The following is a 19,405-nucleotide window of genomic DNA, read 5'->3' on the forward strand; positions in this document are numbered from 1 at the left end:
AACTTTGTTAAGTTACTGCACTGTAAACATATTTAAAATCGCAGTTTCATCATATCTGGTTAAGTGCACGGTCCTATATGAGGCCCTGTGGTAGTGTTGATGAAAAATTGTGGCCCCCTGCAGCATTTAAGTTGCCCATCCCTGCTATATGTACTGTACGTAGCTGCATGACAAAAAAGTCTCTCTTATATCTCTTATATACTGACACACAGTTTAGTTTTAGATGATGCTAACCTGGCATTCTCCACAGCACTCGAGGACGTTGCCAGTTTCTCATCCAGCAGTGCCACCCTCCTGCGCAGTTCAGTCTCCCTGTCCTCTGCAGAGAGGGCTTCTCTCGTGTACGAGTCCTCAATCTCCAAGAGGTGATTACGTAAACGTTCCAGCTCCAAGGTGAGACGCTGCTCTTTGTCTCTCATGTGCTGAAGCTGCGATGGAAACAAAAAAATCCGTCCATTTTGAGAGCTGCCACAGTAACTTTGACTCTATATCTGTTTCTCCATACTTCAATCCATTTTATGGATTTTAAAGTTTTCATCAACAACAATCAACTCATGAAAACATGTTTATGTGACTGGACAACATGATAAGGAAGGCAACACTCTAGTTAAAGAACTAATAGTTGTTTTACAGTATGAAATATCACATTTATATATAATACAATGTATTTCCTAAGAGTTATACAGAAAATCTGTGGTGAAATGTGAAGCCTATTTCTCTGTATGTACATAGATAAATAACATGTCCTAGGTAGGCTAATATGGTGATGGAAAAATACATCAAACTGGATGTTTTAAATATATTTTGATCCTTATATTAATGTACAGTGTACAATAGAGATCAACATTGTATCTAATGCTTCTCTGAATGAAAAGTAAAGTTTGTTTTGGATCAGCCTTTCTTTAGGTAACATTCAAGCACCTTTCAAGCACTTTCAAGTTACCTAAATCAAAGGTTTCCAGACTCCCAAAGCCTTTTATAATCACATTTAAAAAAAAAAAAAAGGATTGACTTAAACCCACAGCAAAAATGTTTTTGGACAATTAGTTGTCATTTTATCAGCAGTTTGATTGTACGTTTTGATCATGATTATTAAATGCATAATTACATGAATGATTGTGTAGATGAAAACACCAGATTATCATTTTTTTCCAAGGAGTATATTTGAATTTAATCTTATTTCTAACCTTAGAAATGTAGAGGTTAAACTTAAGCATTTTTCAAACAATGAGGACTGTACAAACTCTGGAAAGAATACCACAGAGAACATGTGCTGAATTTGTCTTGCACATAGACACAGCAGTAAGCAAACACAGATGCAGTGTCCTCCCAGTTGAAAATTAAAGAGTAGTGAGTGAATACAATCTGTCCTCCTACCTCACTCTGAACTGCCGTGGTCTCCATTTGTTTTTGCTTTAGTGCCATCATCACCTGATCCCTCTCCTGCTGGAACGCCACAGCTTTCTCCTGCATGGACTTCAGTTCGTTCAGGAGTTGATTCAGCTCACCAGATTTACCCTGCATCACACCAACAACACAGTACATTACAAATGTAACTATATGAAGAATAAAGGACAAAAGAAAACCCTGTTTCCAGTCTAAAATGGCTTTGATGAGTTAATGTTTTCATCAGGAAGAATATTAAGAGGTACTTATTCAAGAGACCAACTTTCTTAGTGTTTGTGGTTTAATTAAGATACATTCATTGAATTAAAGAGAAACAAACAATCATTTAGGGCTGCATGATATATCGATATACAAAATATATCTATATATTGTTAAATGTGAAATTGAATTAGACCATATCGCACGTATTGATATAGTTCAATTGTTTTTCTTTCTTTATATATAAATGCTGCCCTTACTAGGGTTTGTCATATTTAGTTCTTTTGTAATGTTTGTTATTCTTTCCTCATATAAATATATTTATTTCAGAAAAAGATTGGCCTATTCTATTTCATAAGCTATTTTTTTAAAGATATTTTTTTATTATAATGTGCACTTAATGGAGCTTTGATTTAAAAAAAATAAAGGTTCTACAGTATTTATGTTCACTTAAACGGTTTCGATAAAACTTCTTGTGACATGTCATATTTGGCTTTGACTTTGACTTACTTTGCAATAAAAAATATCAGGATATATATCGTATATTGATATTCAGCCTTAACATATCGGGATATGACTTTAGGTCCATATCGCCCAGCCCTACAATCATCAAGTCTTTGTTGCCAACTGACCTGCTCTTTGTCTTTCAGCATCCTCTCCACAGTTGCAGCCTTCTCGCTCACTGCACTCAGTTCAAACTCCTTCTCTCTCAGCAGGAGGGAAACCTGCATGTTGGTCTCCTGCAGCGCTCTGAACTCAGACTCTTTCTCTCGAGAGCGCAAAGTCACCAGCTCGTTCTCCTCCTTCAGCTTCTTCATATCCAACTCCAGGATGAGAGCTCGCTCCTTCAGGTTGGTCACGGCCTGCTTCAGCACCTCGTTGTCATTCTCGCGGTTGCGTAGCGACTCGCTGACGTGAATCAGCTGGTCGCCTTTGGTCTTGATGAGCAGGTCTTTCTCCCTCACAGACCTCTGCAGGGCTTCTAGCCGCTCTCTGACCAGCCGAGCCTCCTCCGCCTGACCTCTCTGCTCGCTCTCTGTGGCCGATGCTGAGTTGGAGAGCCGGTGGTTGTTCTCCTGAAGAGTCCTGATTATGTTTTCCTTCTCAGCCAACTGATTTCGCAATTGTATAATTTGTTCCTGCAGTTTCTCGCTGCTTGCTGTTGGAGATGTTTGGTGGATTGGAGCATCAGCTGTGAGAGGAGGTGCACTAGACTGAGCAGCCACGACTTCAGGAGTCTGTGCCACGCTGTCCAGCTTACCCAGCAGGACGTCTTTGGTGGTGCTGAGCTGGGTGATGGTCTGCTGGACCTGAGCCAGTTCCTGACTCAGACTTCCCAGCCTCCTTTCCTTCTGCTCGTAGCTCTGGATCAGTCCGGCGTAGTCCACCGACAGCTTGGAGCTGCAGTCGCTGTCGGCGGACACCTGACCCTGCAGCTTGATCAGCTCCTCCTGCAGCTGAGCCGACTCGTGCTGCATGTTCTTCACTGTGGTGATCACCTGCTGCTTCCACTCCTCCATCTTCTTCACCTGCTGTTTCAGCGTGTCCCTCTCCTGCAGCAGCTCCTCGAATTGGTTGCTGCTGACGCCTCCGGAGCCGGCGCCGCACTCTCCTCCCGAGGTCTGCAGGACGGTCACCAGGGTTTGGCACTTCTGGGTCAAAGCGTCGATCTCTATGTCCTTCTCCCTGATGATGCGGGACAGGTTCTGGATGGTCTCCTTGAACATCTCCTGGCTTCCAGAGGGATCGCTCATGGTGGAGAGGCGTTGGTTCTCCTGCTGAAGCTTCAACAGCGCCGCCTCCTTCCCCGACATGATGTCCATGAGGCGGTGATAGTCGGAGCGGAGCTGGCTGTTCTCTCTGGTCTTCTCGTTGAGCACGGCGAGCACTTGCTCTCTCTCCACAGCGTACGCTTGCAGCTGCTGCTGGAGGAACAGGACGTCCTGGCTGTGTCCACCACCTCCACTCATGGCGATTCTGGCGTGAAGCGACTGGATCTCCAGATCTTTCTGCAGGATCATCTGGGACAGTTTGCCCACTTCGTCCCGAGACACCGCCAGCTGATCCAGCTGTTTGGTCAGCGAGAGGTTCTTCTCGTTCAGCTGGCTGATCTCAGTCTCTTTCTCCTTGATGCCCCTCACTAGTCTTTCTATTTCTACTTTAGAGAAGTCGTGTTTCTCGTTGTCGTTCTCCTGATTAAGAGTCTGAGTCTTCTCCTCCTGCAGGATGACCTCTCCCTGAACAGAAGGGGAGTCGGCACGGATCCGACCCTCGCTGAGCTGATTTACAGACTGCTGGAGGCAGGAGATCTCTTCGTCTCTGGCGTGGATGAGTCTGTCATAGTTAAGTGTGGTCTGCTGATGGCGAGCATGAGCCTGCTCAAGCTCCGTCTGCTGAGCTTGGAGGGTCTGCTGCGACAGGAGGAGAGACGCCTGCAGCTCTTCCACGGTTCTCCTCGAAGTCTGGACCTCCTCTTCCATACCGTTCTTGGAGGACTTGAGCTGCGTGATCTCCGTCTCCAGCTCGGTGATGATGTCTAACGTCCTGGGCTCAGTTAGAGGTTGAGGCCTGCTCTGCTGATCCCGGAGTCGGTCGATCTCCTCCTTCAAATGACTGTTCTCCTCTTTCATAACCCCCAACTGTCTGTCCTTCTCCTCCACTGCCTGTTTGAGAGCATCCACTTCCTTTGTTAGAACGGAAATATTATTCTCCATCTCCATCTGCAAATCTGAAGCGTTTTGTTTTAAAGTGTCCATGAAGATGTCTTTCTCCTGCAGCAAATCCGTCAGCTGCTTCTGCCCCGCGACTGTGATGGAGAGCATCTCGTTGGTGTCTCTGTGGTCCGACGCCAGCTGCTCAATGTCTCTCTTCAGCTGAGCTATCTCCATGTCTTTCTCCTGGTTGAGTTTGATGGCTCGCTCGTGCTCCATCTGTAAAGCGGAGGCATCCATGGAGCGGGCTCTAGTCAACTCCTCTATAGTCTGCTGGTACTGTTTGGCTTGTTCTGCCAGCGTCTTCTCTGTCTGCCCCAATTCACCTTCGAGTTGATTTTTCTCCAGCTTCAGAGCTTCGATACGAGTGTCCTTCTCCCGTACCACCCTGTTCAGAGCTGACTGGCTTTCCTTCATCTGCTTAGTTTGTTCTTCAGCTTTACCCAGAGCCTGCTCACTCTCCTTCAACCTCCTGTTCTCCATCTTCAACTCATAGTCCTCGGACATCACCTTCTCCTGAGAGCTCCTCATCTCATCCAGCTCTCTCCTGAGGTCTTTCAGCTCCCTTTCCGTCCCTGCTAGCTTCTCTTCAGCTCCCTCAGTTCCTCTCTCCCCTGCCTGATCCAGGTCTACTTTGGCATCAGAAACTTGCTCTTCTCGCTCCTGTAAAGTCTTCCTCAGCTCTGTGACTTCTCTACGCGCGTCCCTGCTCTGCTCCTGTGCTTGTTTCAGTTTGTCTTTCAGCTCCTTCACTGTCCGTTCCAGCTCCTGTTTGCCCATATGCAGGTCGTTCAGAGTGAAAGCGCTGTGGCTTGTTTTGTCTTTTTGGGTCTCCAGCTCTCGCTCCAGTTCGCTCTTCTGGTCTTTGGTTGTGTTCAGCTCTGCGGTCACTCGTATCAGCTCAGCCTCGGCCTCCTTCAGCTGCCCAGAGAGCTGCTCCTTCACTGAGATCATGTGCTACAGACAGACAATTAGAAACAAAACCCAAAGGAAAAATTAGTAACTTGCTGGTCAGGGCCTCTAGCTCACAGTCGGAAAATTTCTTTTTTCTTTTTTTTCTCTGCCATTGTTCTACATACTGTGTTCTTGGCACAAAGGCAACATTTATACTCTGCCACATTGATAATTACAATCAGATGAAAAAAAAGTGGGCACATTGAGCCCGGCTCCAAAACTTTATGAACCCGTTTGCTCTTTTTCTTCTCTTATTACTGGAAAATCTCTTGTGAAACAAACCTTGAGACTATGCAGATAGCGGTAACAAGTGATGCATAATTCATGTTGCCATCAGCGGCCACAATCTATCAGTGGGCTAAATAAGTAAGTAATATGTTGCACTAATGTACAGGGTTCGTACACTTTAGCAGTGATCAAATTCAAGCATTTTTTAAGGACTTTCAAGGTAAATTTTCAAGCTTTTCCAGTATCTTACACCTGTTCTAAGTTGCATGTTTTTTAGATGAGTACTTACATACTAAAAGGGGGAGATTTCACTTAAACATACCAACAGCGATGGTATTACAATTTTAGGAGGAACGGTCTTCATTTCAGATAGGCTACTCATTATTTTTTACATTGAACATGTGATTATCTATAGTCTATAGATGGATATAGTCAGATTGCAAGAGAAATACAGTAAGAATTTCAAGCATTTACAAGCACTTTATCCAAAATCCAAGCACTTTTTAAACCTTGAAAATACAACATTTAAATTCAAGCACTTTCAAGGATTTCAAGCACCCATATGATCTCTGTATTTATCATTTCATAGCTTAATATTACCACAATTTGAGTGATCACAGTGGCTTAAAAATCATAAACACTTGTAGTTTAGGGGGTTTTGTAGTCCTGAGACAAATGTGAACCTGAGAAAAAACCACACACTGACAATAATATGCATAGATTATCTAAAGCACTTTTTAGATAATTATTAAGTGGTTTATAAATAAACATTATTATGGTATAATGAAAGCGAGCCACTGTGCTGTCAGACCTGTGTTGCCTCCTGGTTTTGCTGATCTAGTTCCTCCAGCTCAGACATCAGGGTGTCCCGTTCCTCCTCAGTGTTTCTCAGGGCCTTTTCTCTCCTCTCCAGCTCCGTCCTCAGATCCTCCAGTGACTCCGATTCACCAGATTCATCCTCATTATTGCTAACTTTTTGCTCCTCTGCCAGTTTTAGTCTTTCTTGCAGAGCAAGCTGTGAAAAGAGACAAAAAACAAAAAATTGCACATGATATGACAGGATATTTTAAAATATATTTCAATAGAGCTGTTACATCAGGAAACAGTGTAAGTAAAGTCCAAAATTCTGTTTTCCTTTGACTTTTTCAGTCCTTGCAATAACTTTTACACTTTTAAAACAGCATATAGACAAAGAAAAAATGTATCATCTTGTTCAATACTGCTGCAGTAGTCATAAGTGAAGACGTGCATACAAACACACATTATAATTGTATCAAAATAGCTATTACACATATTTGAGCAGCCCGTGGTGAAAGTAATTTCACATGTATCAGATCAACAAACCGTTTCTTGTTCTAGGACTTCCTTTTCTTCTCTCAATGTCCCAATAATAGTGTTCAGTTCCAAGATGTCTGCATGCTCGACTTCTTCCTTTGGTTCTGCCTATTTATACAAAAAGTTGGAAAAGTCAGTAATCTGGGGCGTTAAGTCATGAAAACCCACCACTACATACATTATAAATATTTAACATGACGTAGGGTTAATGGTTTATATTCACTCTTACCTCAGCCTGGCTTTTTAGTTCCTCTATTTGTGTTTCTGCAGCTGGAAAGAAGAAAAAAGAATTAACATGACAAAGGAAAACAACCTACAGCATATAGTGGGGAATTTAGAGAAAATATCCTGTGTCAATGCCATATAGATTTGAAGAGGAATCACATAAAAAAGAAGAAAAAAAACAGCACTGTGACGCTTTAATTAGGCATGACTACATTCAACATGACAGTATACCTGCAAGGTTTTGTCTCAACACTTGGATCTCGTGGTCTAGCTGAGCTTTCTGCAGAGACTTCCCCTCCTGCTCTTGTACTCGTGTCTGCAGCTCGGTGACGGAGGCCTGCAGCCGCGTGTAGTTCTGCAGCAGCCCGGTGTTTTCTTCCTGGACCTCGTCTTTCTCCAGCTGCAGCGACGCCTCTTTCCTCTGCGCCTCCTCCAGACTGGCAGACAGCTCGGCCAGCTGCTTCTCCCGCTGATCTGCCGCTTCCTGCAGGGAGCTTATGGTCTTCTGGAGTTCAGATAGTTTGGAGGCATCTGATGGGGAAGTAGAAGCTTGACCGCCACCTGGAGAGAAGGGTTTTGAGGAGAGAGTTGAATGGATTTGCCATAAATATAGTATTGCATTGGGCAAGAGTGCAGAAATAAAACACATTTTTGGTATTAACCCATTTAATCCCACCAGTCACAATAGTGACGGTAAAAATATTTCTTAGTTATAAGGCTCTATTCCTGCAGAATATGTCAAACAAAGCTGTCCTGAGCCAATGGATGTTCCCCTCCTCCCATCACATTGGACATGTCCAAAAGTAAAAATGGTATGTCTGTTATAATAAAGTAACAATGTTGAATTAGACTGATAACTGCTTTTTGTTTTGTTTGCTCCATGTATTGTCCTCTCAGTATTCATATTGGTATAGTTGTATATTTGATAATGTAGGCCAAAGTCACACTAAAATGTTATTCTAGTGGCAATGTTGGAGACTACCAGTAACAGAATTCTACATTTGTTAATAACTGGAAAGGGAAATATAATAATTTGTATGACTGCATAGGAGAAATATGTTAATGTAGTCTATAAATCAAATAAAAAAATCAAAATTACTTTATTTATCCCGAGGAGAAATTCAGTTAGTCTGGTAACTGTTAGAATGAGACGGCCTGACTGGTAAATGGTAGATACAACATCTTATCCCACCAGTCACTATTGTGACTGAACATAAAACACACTTTTTCACCTATTTTTCCATTAAAGTCTTTTAAACTAATGGTTGATCATTTCAATGGAGTATTAATGACACATGATTTGGATATTTTCATGTCTGGGAAAAATTTGGGATTAAATGGGTTAAAGTCATGATTTCTTCTTTGATTTCCTCTCCCCACCACAAGTTACAACAATGAATACAAAAGTGCAGCTAACCACTGTGAATCTGTTCCTCCAGCTCCTCTATCCGCTCCTCGTACTCTGCTAGGTCCTGTCTGTGTCGCCGTGTGATGTCGGCCATCTTCTGCCGCTGGGCGTCCTGCAGAGCTGTCAGCTCATGTTGGTGTTCATCCACCTCGCGGCTCATCTCCTCTCGCAGCTCCTGTTCCAAAGCAGAAGATACATCAAGGTCAGAGTCTGAGTGTCACCTCCCTCTGTGACACGAGATTTTGTTATTTTAATCTGCATTAATTGAAATTTGGACCACATGGGGACAGTGAAAACAAACTTCTCCTCAACAGGAAGTTGCTTATTTACTAGGGGACTCGATTAAAAAAAAATCTAATTAATTAGAGGCTTTGTAATTAATTAATCGAAATTAATCGCATTTTAAATCGCATATAAATATTTGACCTGAGAACAGTGAGAAGTAATTTTTTTCACATGGATTTTTAGTATACCATTGAATAATGACTGAATACATAAGCTTAAGCAACAAAAATATTGTTTATTTTTGTTCAAGTCCAACAGACCAGTGCAATTTTTGCCATTAAGTGTAGAAATAGCATCTTTAGAAATATAGTACATTTCAGAAATTCAGGTACCCTATAGGTAGGCAGACACTAGCTATAGGCACACTAGCGTCCACGCTAGCTGCTATATGTTTTGCATTGAGGTGATACTTGAGGCTGGATGTGCTGCGGTGATATGTGAATTCCTTGTTGCATAGCAACACAACCATGCTCTTATTGACGCTTCCATCCGTTGGTTTTTTGTAACAAAATGTCCCATCATCCACGGGGCCAACCAAAGGTCTCATCAGCTTCTTCATTCATGTTTACTGTGGTTTGTTGTTGTCTGAACTCATGAACGCTAGTTGGTGCTCCAGTATAATCGGTCCGCCTGAAACTCATCCAATGAGAAACGTTCCGCGGTGCAAAAATAAGTGCGATTAAAATGCGTCAATTTTTTTTAACGCGTTAATTTTTGTGTAATTAATTAATCTTAATTAACGCGTTAAAGTCCCCTATTATTTACACATCGATCTGCAGCATTATCGTTCATTTGAAGCATCTGGCCACCTGATGAATGCAAGTCAAATTATCACTTTCTTTTAAACTTTTACGCTTTTTCCACTAACTCCTGATGGAAATATGTTCACCAGCTAATTGCTAACTTTGTCTAGCTTCCGTTTGTTGCGACGCTGTCCAGCAGATAGTTTATCAAAGCTGTTGACTGGAAAAGATGCTGACAGTGTTGAGAGTGAAACAGTAAATATGCGATCTGTAAAACTAAAACAATGAGCTGAAAGATGCTACATAGTTCCACAGAGCTAAGAGGAACTTCAGTTGGGTAAAATGACCAACCCCTTTCACAAACACAATATTTAAACCATTGTCAAGATAAAAATATTATATTTAGATTAGATTCTACCAAAGAATATCATATCTTCTATAACAATGAAAAATTTACCTTAATAGTTCTTTGAAGTTTGACAATGTCACTCTGGTCACCATTACCAGATCCTCCTGCCGTCGATGCCTGAAATAAAATTAGAAAAATTAGATCTCCGCAGACATTTTCTTTCAATACTGTACAGCTGTGCATTAATATTTCTTAGCATTTGCTTTTAACATTTTGGGACACTCTTCAGTATCAGTCTTTTCATCATACTGTTTACATCTGACCACATAAGGCCTATATTAGGCCTTATGTTTTTTTTCTATATTATTATACATGTCATACCACTTATAATATACTGTGTATATCTTTCTTTATTCATTGATGTTTATACTACTACATGCAACAACCTATTTAGCATGCTAAAATATATTTACTCCAACGTGCAATATCTGTAAAATGCAAAGTACTTTCAGGAAAAAAACACACAAAAAAAAAAAAAAATTAATAATAAATGCCAAAAAGCAGAAATGTATGTATATAATTTATGTATATATCTAATTGTTTATATTCTTTATTCTGTTTTCCATATCTATGTGTCTGTATCTTGAGCTGCTGTAACGACTAAATTTCCCCACTGCGGGATGAATAAAGTCATATCTTATCTTAACTCTTGTTATGAAAGTGAATTTTTTTTTTAAAATGTCAAATTATTCTTTGAACTACATGACCCAGGTTTAACTCCCTGACTCATTATCAATCCCGTCATCATTACCTGAGACATCCGCCTCCAGTGCGCCACCTCTCCCTCCAGACGCACGACTTCTGTCGACAGCCGGTTGATCTCCTGCTGCGACCAGATGACGTCGCTGAGGTCCATCTCGTCGCCGTGGAAACCCTGGTGGGACCCCGAGGGCCGTGACAGGAAAGCAGAAGAGGAGGTAGTGGTGGAGGAAGATGTGGTGATGGGCAGCATGGCGGGGCCCAGGGAGGCGGACTGAGCCGACTGCTGCAGGTTCTGGACTTCTTCATGGAGTCCACTCTGCCGAGCTTTCAGGTGACTGATCTCCACCTGGAAGACACAAACAAACAGAAAAAATCATAAACCGAACACCAACATGAGTTCAAGTTCGTATTTTAAAAAGTGGGCTGCTCTTTGTCACACAACACAGAGCCTCTCCAAAATAACATTTTTGAAAGCAGTTTTTACTTTTTATTTCAAAAGACTTGATATCTGTGTGTTTTCTGACTCATTTTTACAAGTAAAATGATTTAATTCATGGAGGTTTTCCATGTGGATTTAAAACACAAAGAGTGGACAAATGTGCTTCTAACGTCCTTTGGAGAATTTTTTTAAAATGGAAATTTTATAAAAATCTAACCATAGAGACATTTTATTAGGGATGCACGATATTGGATTTTTAGCCGATATCCAATATGCCAATTTTTACAACTCATTTAGCCAATTACCGATACCGATATTTTTTCCCGCACAACTAACACCTGCAATCAGGGCAAATTTGCCCAATTTCCCAATTGACATAATAAGTAAACATAACCTGTGTTATTCAAATTGAATAAAACTACATGTACCTTACAGACTGCTGCTTAAATTAAAATTTAACTTAAAACAGGAGCCCAATATGTGACGACTCAATCTGCACTGTGCAAACAAAATCAGAAAAAGTACAAAAAATATAAGCAGCTTCAGTCCCTAATCAGAACAGAAATAAATAGGTGGGCTCAGACTACACTGCTCAGTTCTATGAGCTACAAACAAGGTGCAGCAGAGAGGTGATGTCACCCCATTATTTAGTCAGTTCATTATATCGGCGTGTTGGCCGATGTGCCGATAATATCGTGCATCCCTACATTTTATGTTTATATTATGCACGCTATATGAACAAATTGAAAATGAACCTTTTTTTGCAGATTTTGTTATTTAAAATTCATCATAAACTTGATTAAAAATATCAAAACATTGAGCCAACTACTACTAAAACTTCCATATGTATTTAAGATAGACACTGACAAAGGACAATACTTAATGGTAAATCCTGCTTTCTGTTCTGAATGCTTCAATTATAAATACAAATGTACATACATCTTTCTGCTGCAGGAGGGTTCTGTACTCTGCAGACTGTCGTTTAATCTGGATCTCTGCTGCCTCCAGTTTCTCCTCCAGCTCCGCATGGATCTTTCTCAACCTGTCATACTGCAACAAAGACAGAAGGGAGGAAGTCAATAACACAAACAATATGTAGGAAATTAAGATGTTTCTTATCAGCTTTACAGGAAAGCAGGAAGAGTTCAAGGTGAAACCCAATACTGTTGTTGATTTAAGACTTGAGATATTCACTAAATACCGATATTACAGACAATAAAATTATTTTTACTATTTGGAGCTGGAATAGAAATTCAATGTTTCTATGTGCATTTTGCACCAATATGACTATGCAAAAGTACTTTGAAGGCTGTTTTTTTTAAAACAAGTATGCCTTTAGATACAATGTATTACATTATGGTCTACATCACCATCTTTGAAGTACGAGTCCTATATCTTACTGTCCTTTTGCTGTCACTTTTCAGCCGACTAGGTGATGAGACCATTGCAAAAAGTGAAAAAAATTCTGCATTATATGTTCTATAAAAAGTTTCCATATCGGTGCATATTGGACAATGTATGAATGGATACTGATAGATATCAATATATCTATAATAGAGCAACATCAGGCGATAATATCGGCCTACTGATGAATTCTCAAACTAAAACATCGGCTATTCTGGTCAATGTGTTGTCAATCATTTCATACTGATTTTGCAGGGAATCTGACTACTAAGATGCATTAATAATATCAATCTAGATAAAGCCAACCTTCTCACTGATGGTCTTGTTCGACTACATAGGTCATATAAAATCATCAGTATTAAATTGAGACTTTTACCCAGATAAAAACTGCTTGTAACTGCTTTAATGTTATTAGTTACAGCTGTGCTTTTCCTACTATGATGAGACAAAAAGTCTATAGTGAGAAAGAAATATAGTTGTTCTTTGACTGTGAATAAGTGCACAAATAAGCTCACCTCAGATTTCTGAGAGGTAAATGAAGCTTCGACTTCAGCCAACTTGGAATTGGAAACCTGCAGTTCTGTGGCAGCATCTGAAGATACAAGAAAAAAAACAGCATTTAATATATGCATAAGTAAAAACAAGAAGCCTGAAGTAAATGTAAGCATGATCAATAAACATGGCTAAATATGTTTTCTCTTGTACACTGTAGAAGAAGAAGAGTAAAGCATTATTCTTCATTCAGTTTTGTGATGACAGACCAGTTTGTCTACCAGTTTATCTGCCACATTCAACAGATACTGACTGGTGACTTTTTCCCTGCTACTCGATCTTAGTCACACACACACACTCACACACACACGCACACATCTGATTAACCCGGCTCACATGACAAACAAACATGCACAGCTGAGCAGGCCAACATTTCTGGAGATCGAATTAGAGTAATGTGATCTTAAAAGCTGGATGAAGCTCAGCCAACATACCAACATTTATTACTACACATATTAAATGCACCCTTCAGGCAACTGTAGTTACAATTAATGTCCTCTCTTTTTAAAATGTACGTAAATTATGGATTAAAGGCCTGGCATGCAGAGCGCTTCCCAGCTGTTCTGCTGCTCCGTACTCAGTGATAAGAACTCATACTTTTGGTTTTTGATTAGAGCTGTGACTGAGTTGGAGATCTGCGGTCAAAGTTCACTTTACGTCAGTGCTTTGTCACTCGTTTGTTTACTTCAGAGTGATGGTGCCTTTGGGTTCAACTGGCCACCTTTGATTGTAATTATTGCATTTTGATGTGATAAAATACTCGTAAGCCCAGACTGAGAAAGGCCTAGACCTGGTGGTAACATTAAATCAAACAAATTAGTGACTTGCTGAGCGGTTAAATTCAGAATCTGAGGGAATATCACTAGAATTTGACCAGATGATGAAGCCTGTAATCTGTGTAACCATCAGGCTGTTAGCAGCTCCACTGACAATGAATGAGTGGATGACTGCATCGACTGAGAATGTTTGCTTGAGATTTTACAGCCAAATAACTTAAACATTGAACTGTAAATTCTAAATATTTTTGCTGCAGATTAAAACGATTCATTTGTAAACTTTTACATGCATGTATGAAAAACCTTCAACCATTAAAACAAAGACTTCTGCTCAGGATAAATATATCTGACATGTGAAGTTGAACCCAAAGTATGTGTGTGTTACATTTAAAACTGGAAGGAACACATAATTGAAGGTATAATATTCCCACGTTAGAAAGTATGAAACAGATTTAAACCCTGTTATTAGAATGTTGTTGAGCTGTGTACTTATCCCAAATGTTTCCAACAATTCTCAAACCCTACAGAAATCTGTCATGATAATCAAGGTAACACTTGTGGTTTTCTGTCAGAAGTTGTCATAAAGTGACTTTTTATCCAGTTTGAGCCACATTTTACCATACACTTAAATCTTTAAATCAATGTTAGCTTTAGCCGTGACCTGATCAGCATGGGAGATACACTGATTTTTAACATGAAACTGCTCTTATCAGTGTTTTTACCGGTTTTTACCACTGTGTCTGTTGGTTTTGGGGAGGAGGATATCTCTGTTTTTAATTCTGCTTCCAGTAAAAACTTCCTGAATGTCTGGACATTAAGTTATCAGAGAAACAAGCTGAGCAAACGTTAGCTGGCAGCTCAGCTTTCAGCCCCTCCAGAACCTCTTGGGGCCATCAAAAAGAGTCAGAGAAACACTGATTTTGACAAGGTTTTAATCACTTTTTCCATTTGTTCGGAGAAGAGGAAACCTCTCTGGATAATTCCGCTCCCAATAAAAACCGCCTGAGCGATGAATACTGAAGGAATACTGACTGGGAGAAGCCGACTTCAGGAGCGAAGGACCATACTAAAACTCCATCTTTTGTTATAGTTTTGATTGAAAATGACATATTTTGCATTTAACCCACTTTGCAAGTAAAGTAGCTGCACATGCATTAGGATAACAGGATTGTACATCATTTAAAAGCACCTAAACACTGCCGACCCAAGCAGAGACCTTCAATCTGTTTTTCCAGGCTCATTCTCTGGCGCTATTACATGATCCTGATGGACAGAAGTTAGACCATTGTGTGGTGTAACAGACTAAACTCAGCAGCACTTTCCCGTGTTTAACAAAGACTGATTTAATATCATGTGTGCTCAGTTCATTTGAACCACAGAGGTGGAATTAAGTGCAAATATGTAGCCGTTCCACACGCATCTGCACAGAGTGTATAATAAAGTGGTGGTGTGGCAAAGGCAGAATATTTAAAATGGACTGCACACTGTAAATTAAACTTTACATAGTAAGTCACCAGGCAGCTTCAAACCTTCAATATCGTGAAAGAAGAAAAAAGATAGTCACTCAGATTTGAATGCTGATAGCCAAAGAGGATTTTCTAGTTCACTGCTAATTAAATTGTACACAAACAAACATTTGTGTCATTGAAGGAGTTCCAGTTAGTGTCAACACAGCAGCTTTATAAAAAGGTGTTGTAATGTTTACATATATCCACGTCAGAACAAGAAAATCTATAAAAACGTCAGACTAAGAAAGCAGCAGTGTACATTCATTAGTTACGTAAAGTTTTCTCCCTTTACTGAATCAGTTGCTTATGAATTTTACGTTGTCTAATATCAGGACATATAAAGTGCCAGATCAACAGATTAATCAACAGCAATGCAATATAACTTATTTTACTGTAAACAACCTCGATCTATTTAAATAGAGACACTGACAACTGTAAGGAGGCACCAGTAGCATAAAAGATACTGTGCATAAACACACTTGCCGAAGAATTAATGACGGTAATAATATTTAAGAGAAGTGTTTAATCGAGCTGTTGAATTGTATTGTATTCTAGTGTGTTTCCTATACTAAATATGAGAAACAACCCTCAGTACAACCATTACATTTTCTAAAATAGCTTCTTCAAAAACACAATATTACATCTCTGATGGTTGATTTATTGCAGAGCTGTTATATTGTTGTGTTGTAGTCTCACCGTGTTGAATATAGTTGAAAGAAAACTGGCAACTAAGAGTATTCCTTATAAATTTGTTTCTAACACTGTCAACTTGTTATTTAATTCAGATGTTATATGTCATCTTTCTCGCCTCAGTGTGCTTTTTTTCTCTTTAGAGCTGTCATTTGGTTTCAATTATGGCTGCTGAGTATGTTACTGTGTTCCTACAGAGCTAAATCTTTATATTTCAGGACTTAGTAATTAGCAGGTACACCGAAATACCAACCAGCCAATATATTCACACGTCTAGATGGTCTTGTTTTTCCATATCTAGTAAGATCATAAAAGCAATAGTCCTTTAGGATAATTTTCAGTTAAGTCTGCATGGTGTGCTTTTTTAGCCTCCCAACATAGCTGAGATTTCATTACAATCTCCCTAAGCACCAAAATATATTGCTGCAAGACCTGAGAACCTAAAGACACATTCAGTGTACATTCACTGGAACGATCAACCAGCTAATATATTCATGCGTCTACACAGTCTTGTCTTTCACATGGCTTATAATAAGTTAGCCACATTTTTCTGGTAGTTTTGCAGCTACTGGACACTTTTTGATAAAAATGCAGTTGTCTTTTTAAGGTATTTTTCCGTTAATGGCAGTGTTTTTGCAAGATAAAATGAAACGGCTTGCTGTTTCTCTGTGGTCGCCTCTCAAGAAAGCTGAGCTTTCTTAACAATCTTCCTAAAGATTTTATTTTTGGATGTGCTGCAAGACCTGGTCATCTAAGAACACATTTAGTTGGTGTTTTATTTAAAGTTGGTAGACTGAAACTTTCAACCAGCTTATATATTCAACGGTCTAGACTGTCTTGCTTTTCACATCACTTATAGTAAGTCAGACAAATCTTTATGTTAGTTTTCCAGCTTTTGGACACTTTTTGATCATATATGCAGTAGTATTTTTAGGTATTTTTCAGTTATTGGAGGTTTTTTGTAAGAAATAGTTCACCACCCAATTAAATGGTTTGCTTTTTTTCTGTGTTTGCCTCCCAACACAGCTGATATTTCATTGCAATCTCCCTAAAGACAAAAATCGTTTTATTTTTGGACCTGCTACAAGACCTGTGAATCAAAGGCACCTTTAGTGGGCGTTTTATTTAATATAGGCAGGCTTATTTCTGTGGTTGCCTTTCAAAAAAGCTGAGATTTCTTTACAATCTTCCTAAAGATTTTAATTTTGGACTTTCTACAAAACCTGATAATCTAAAGATACATTTAGTGGGTGTTTTATTCAAGATTGGTAGTCTGGAAGTATGAATCAGTAAATTTATATGTTTACAACATATATGAAAGAAGGTAAAGAATGTTTTCTGCAAGTTTGAGGATGTGGCTACCAAAGAGATAAAAAAAAACAGGAAGACACTCTTACCTCCTACTTCTTCCACTCCCTCCAGTAGCATGTCTTTGGTAAAGTTTGATATCTGCCCGGTGAAAGAGGACAGGCTGCCGCCGACCTGGCCCAGAGACTGGCCGAGGCCGGAGCCGATCCCACCCAGCCACGATGACATCCTGAGGAGGGCTACAAACCAAACAACAACAAAGCAGGGCCGAGGAGGACTAGGGGGAGGCTAGCCTAGCTTTGACTCCAGAGGTGAAACAATAAACTTGGTCATCAAGCTTAACTGTTGACTCTACACCATACGGGCGTCGTTAACTTCAAAATCCACTTTAATCTCCCGAAACAAAGTAGCTTTTCAGGCTGACAGACGCTCATTTAGCAGAGACTCGAGGCTAGTAACAGCTGATCGTTTGTTGCCTGAAGGAATTTCTCAAGACAAGCTAAGCTAAGCTACGCTAAGTGACAGTCAAACGGCTGATAGTGTGGATTTCTAACCTTACGTTGAGGTCTGTGTCGCCTGCGGTGGGTGTGAGCGGTTTTTTTCAGCAGTTTATAGCCGGTTTAAACAACACAGCGCCCAGAAAGTGCCACCTCAACTGCAGCCATTATCAGCTCGGCTGTCAGCTTTGACGTGGACACAGAACCACAGAAGGCTGAAGCGGTGCATTGTGGGATGCTGGAGGACCAACACATTTCAAGGTGCGTTCAAGAACCTATACAGTGGGGAGGGAGATAGTAGTCTTTTTTTTTCAATGCTTTATTGAAAATTACAAAAATAAACATTTCTTGCACGTTTTTCACAGTACATACCTTGCATAAGTGTTAACGGAGAAATATCTTAAGTTTGTAAAGTTTATAAATTGTACATATATCCCTACAATTAATTCTTAACATAATGATTTTTAATGACTAAAAAATGTATTGATTTTGATTTTAGCCCTATAATTTAACTTACGCTGCATGTCTTATGGCTTTCATTCTTGTTTTGACTTGCACTATTGTCTTTTAAAATATATTTTAATGAGCATTGTTGGAGGGTACCTGAGATCCATGATTTTTATTGTCAACGACTGCTTCTTCGTAATTTTTGTTCACGATTAATAAAGAACTTGAAACAGATGACAACACTTAAAAAACAATATATTGACATATCTTCTTCTTGTTTGTTTTTTTATTTATAATATTGACATAATAGCTTCTTTATAAACAATATGATAGTGTTTTACCCTTATTTCAAGAAAGTATGATGGTTTTATTCTTACAAATAAAAAAAGTAATTTGTTATAGCAGTTAAAATAATAATAATAATCATTATTATTATTATTATTATTATTATTATTATATGTATTTGTGTGCGCCTATGCTGCGTGTATATTTCAAAATTAGTTTAAGGTACCAAAAAACATATACTCAAACTTTGTAGGAAGAAATAAAACTGTTTATACATAAACCATATTTTTTAAATATTTTATTTGGCAAAATATCCAATTTCAGAAGTGAGTATGATTCTTCATATACATACATGGACCTTTTCTTATATTTCCAGGGTTGCATTCATCTCCAATGTGCAATTGATGTGCAAAACAAATTTTATATAATTTAAATATAGTCTGTCCATGCTTCTGCTGTTTTAACATAAACTTGAACATATACCGCATAGAACCACATGTCTGCTACGTCTATTCAGTCTTATTTTCTGTAATAGTTATGACTACCTAGACACATACTTTACCCTTAATGTAGTAAGAATTAATTTAAAATGAATCCATAGTAATTTAAGGAGTATGCCAGAAATTTAGTATTGTACTTCCATGAAGTTGGGGGACTCAAAAGTGAGAAAGAAGCGTTAAAAGCCAGAGCAGCAGAGGTAGAAATATCCTGACTTTTAATCCCTACTGTGGGTCAAGCACCAAGACAATGGATTCTACATTTCCCATTTTGCAACAAATAGAATCTTTTTGTCAAAACCTCCAGTCTGACTAAATGGCCACAGGTAGCAGCCTTAAAAAGTTGCAGTCTCCAAATTTACATCACAGTTGATTTATGTTTAGGTTCGAATCCGGG

At 39.4% G+C, this 19,405-nt stretch overlaps 1 protein-coding gene across 1 annotated transcript in view; it reads right to left on the bottom strand.

The window, feature by feature from the left end:
- The window catches only part of trip11 (thyroid hormone receptor interactor 11), a 29,480-nt gene extending 11,497 nt beyond the window's left edge, over positions 1-17,983 (bottom strand). The window contains exons 1-13 of the mRNA XM_059353093.1: positions 17,372-17,983; positions 12,964-13,040; positions 11,984-12,094; positions 10,655-10,951; positions 9,952-10,020; positions 8,476-8,641; positions 7,290-7,619; positions 7,063-7,103; positions 6,843-6,941; positions 6,310-6,513; positions 2,238-5,273; positions 1,378-1,518; positions 235-428 (exon numbers count right to left, since the gene is read on the bottom strand). Coding sequence (XP_059209076.1) covers positions 235-428; positions 1,378-1,518; positions 2,238-5,273; positions 6,310-6,513; positions 6,843-6,941; positions 7,063-7,103; positions 7,290-7,619; positions 8,476-8,641; positions 9,952-10,020; positions 10,655-10,951; positions 11,984-12,094; positions 12,964-13,040; positions 17,372-17,510 — 4,904 coding nt within the window. The 5' untranslated portion in view covers positions 17,511-17,983. The remainder of the gene's footprint in view (positions 1-234; positions 429-1,377; positions 1,519-2,237; positions 5,274-6,309; positions 6,514-6,842; positions 6,942-7,062; positions 7,104-7,289; positions 7,620-8,475; positions 8,642-9,951; positions 10,021-10,654; positions 10,952-11,983; positions 12,095-12,963; positions 13,041-17,371) is intronic.
- Positions 17,984-19,405: the final 1,422 nt, after the last annotated feature.

This window comes from Centropristis striata, chromosome 16 (genome assembly GCF_030273125.1).
Source record: "Centropristis striata isolate RG_2023a ecotype Rhode Island chromosome 16, C.striata_1.0, whole genome shotgun sequence".
In the NCBI taxonomy this organism is placed as follows: domain Eukaryota; kingdom Metazoa; phylum Chordata; class Actinopteri; order Perciformes; family Serranidae; genus Centropristis; species Centropristis striata.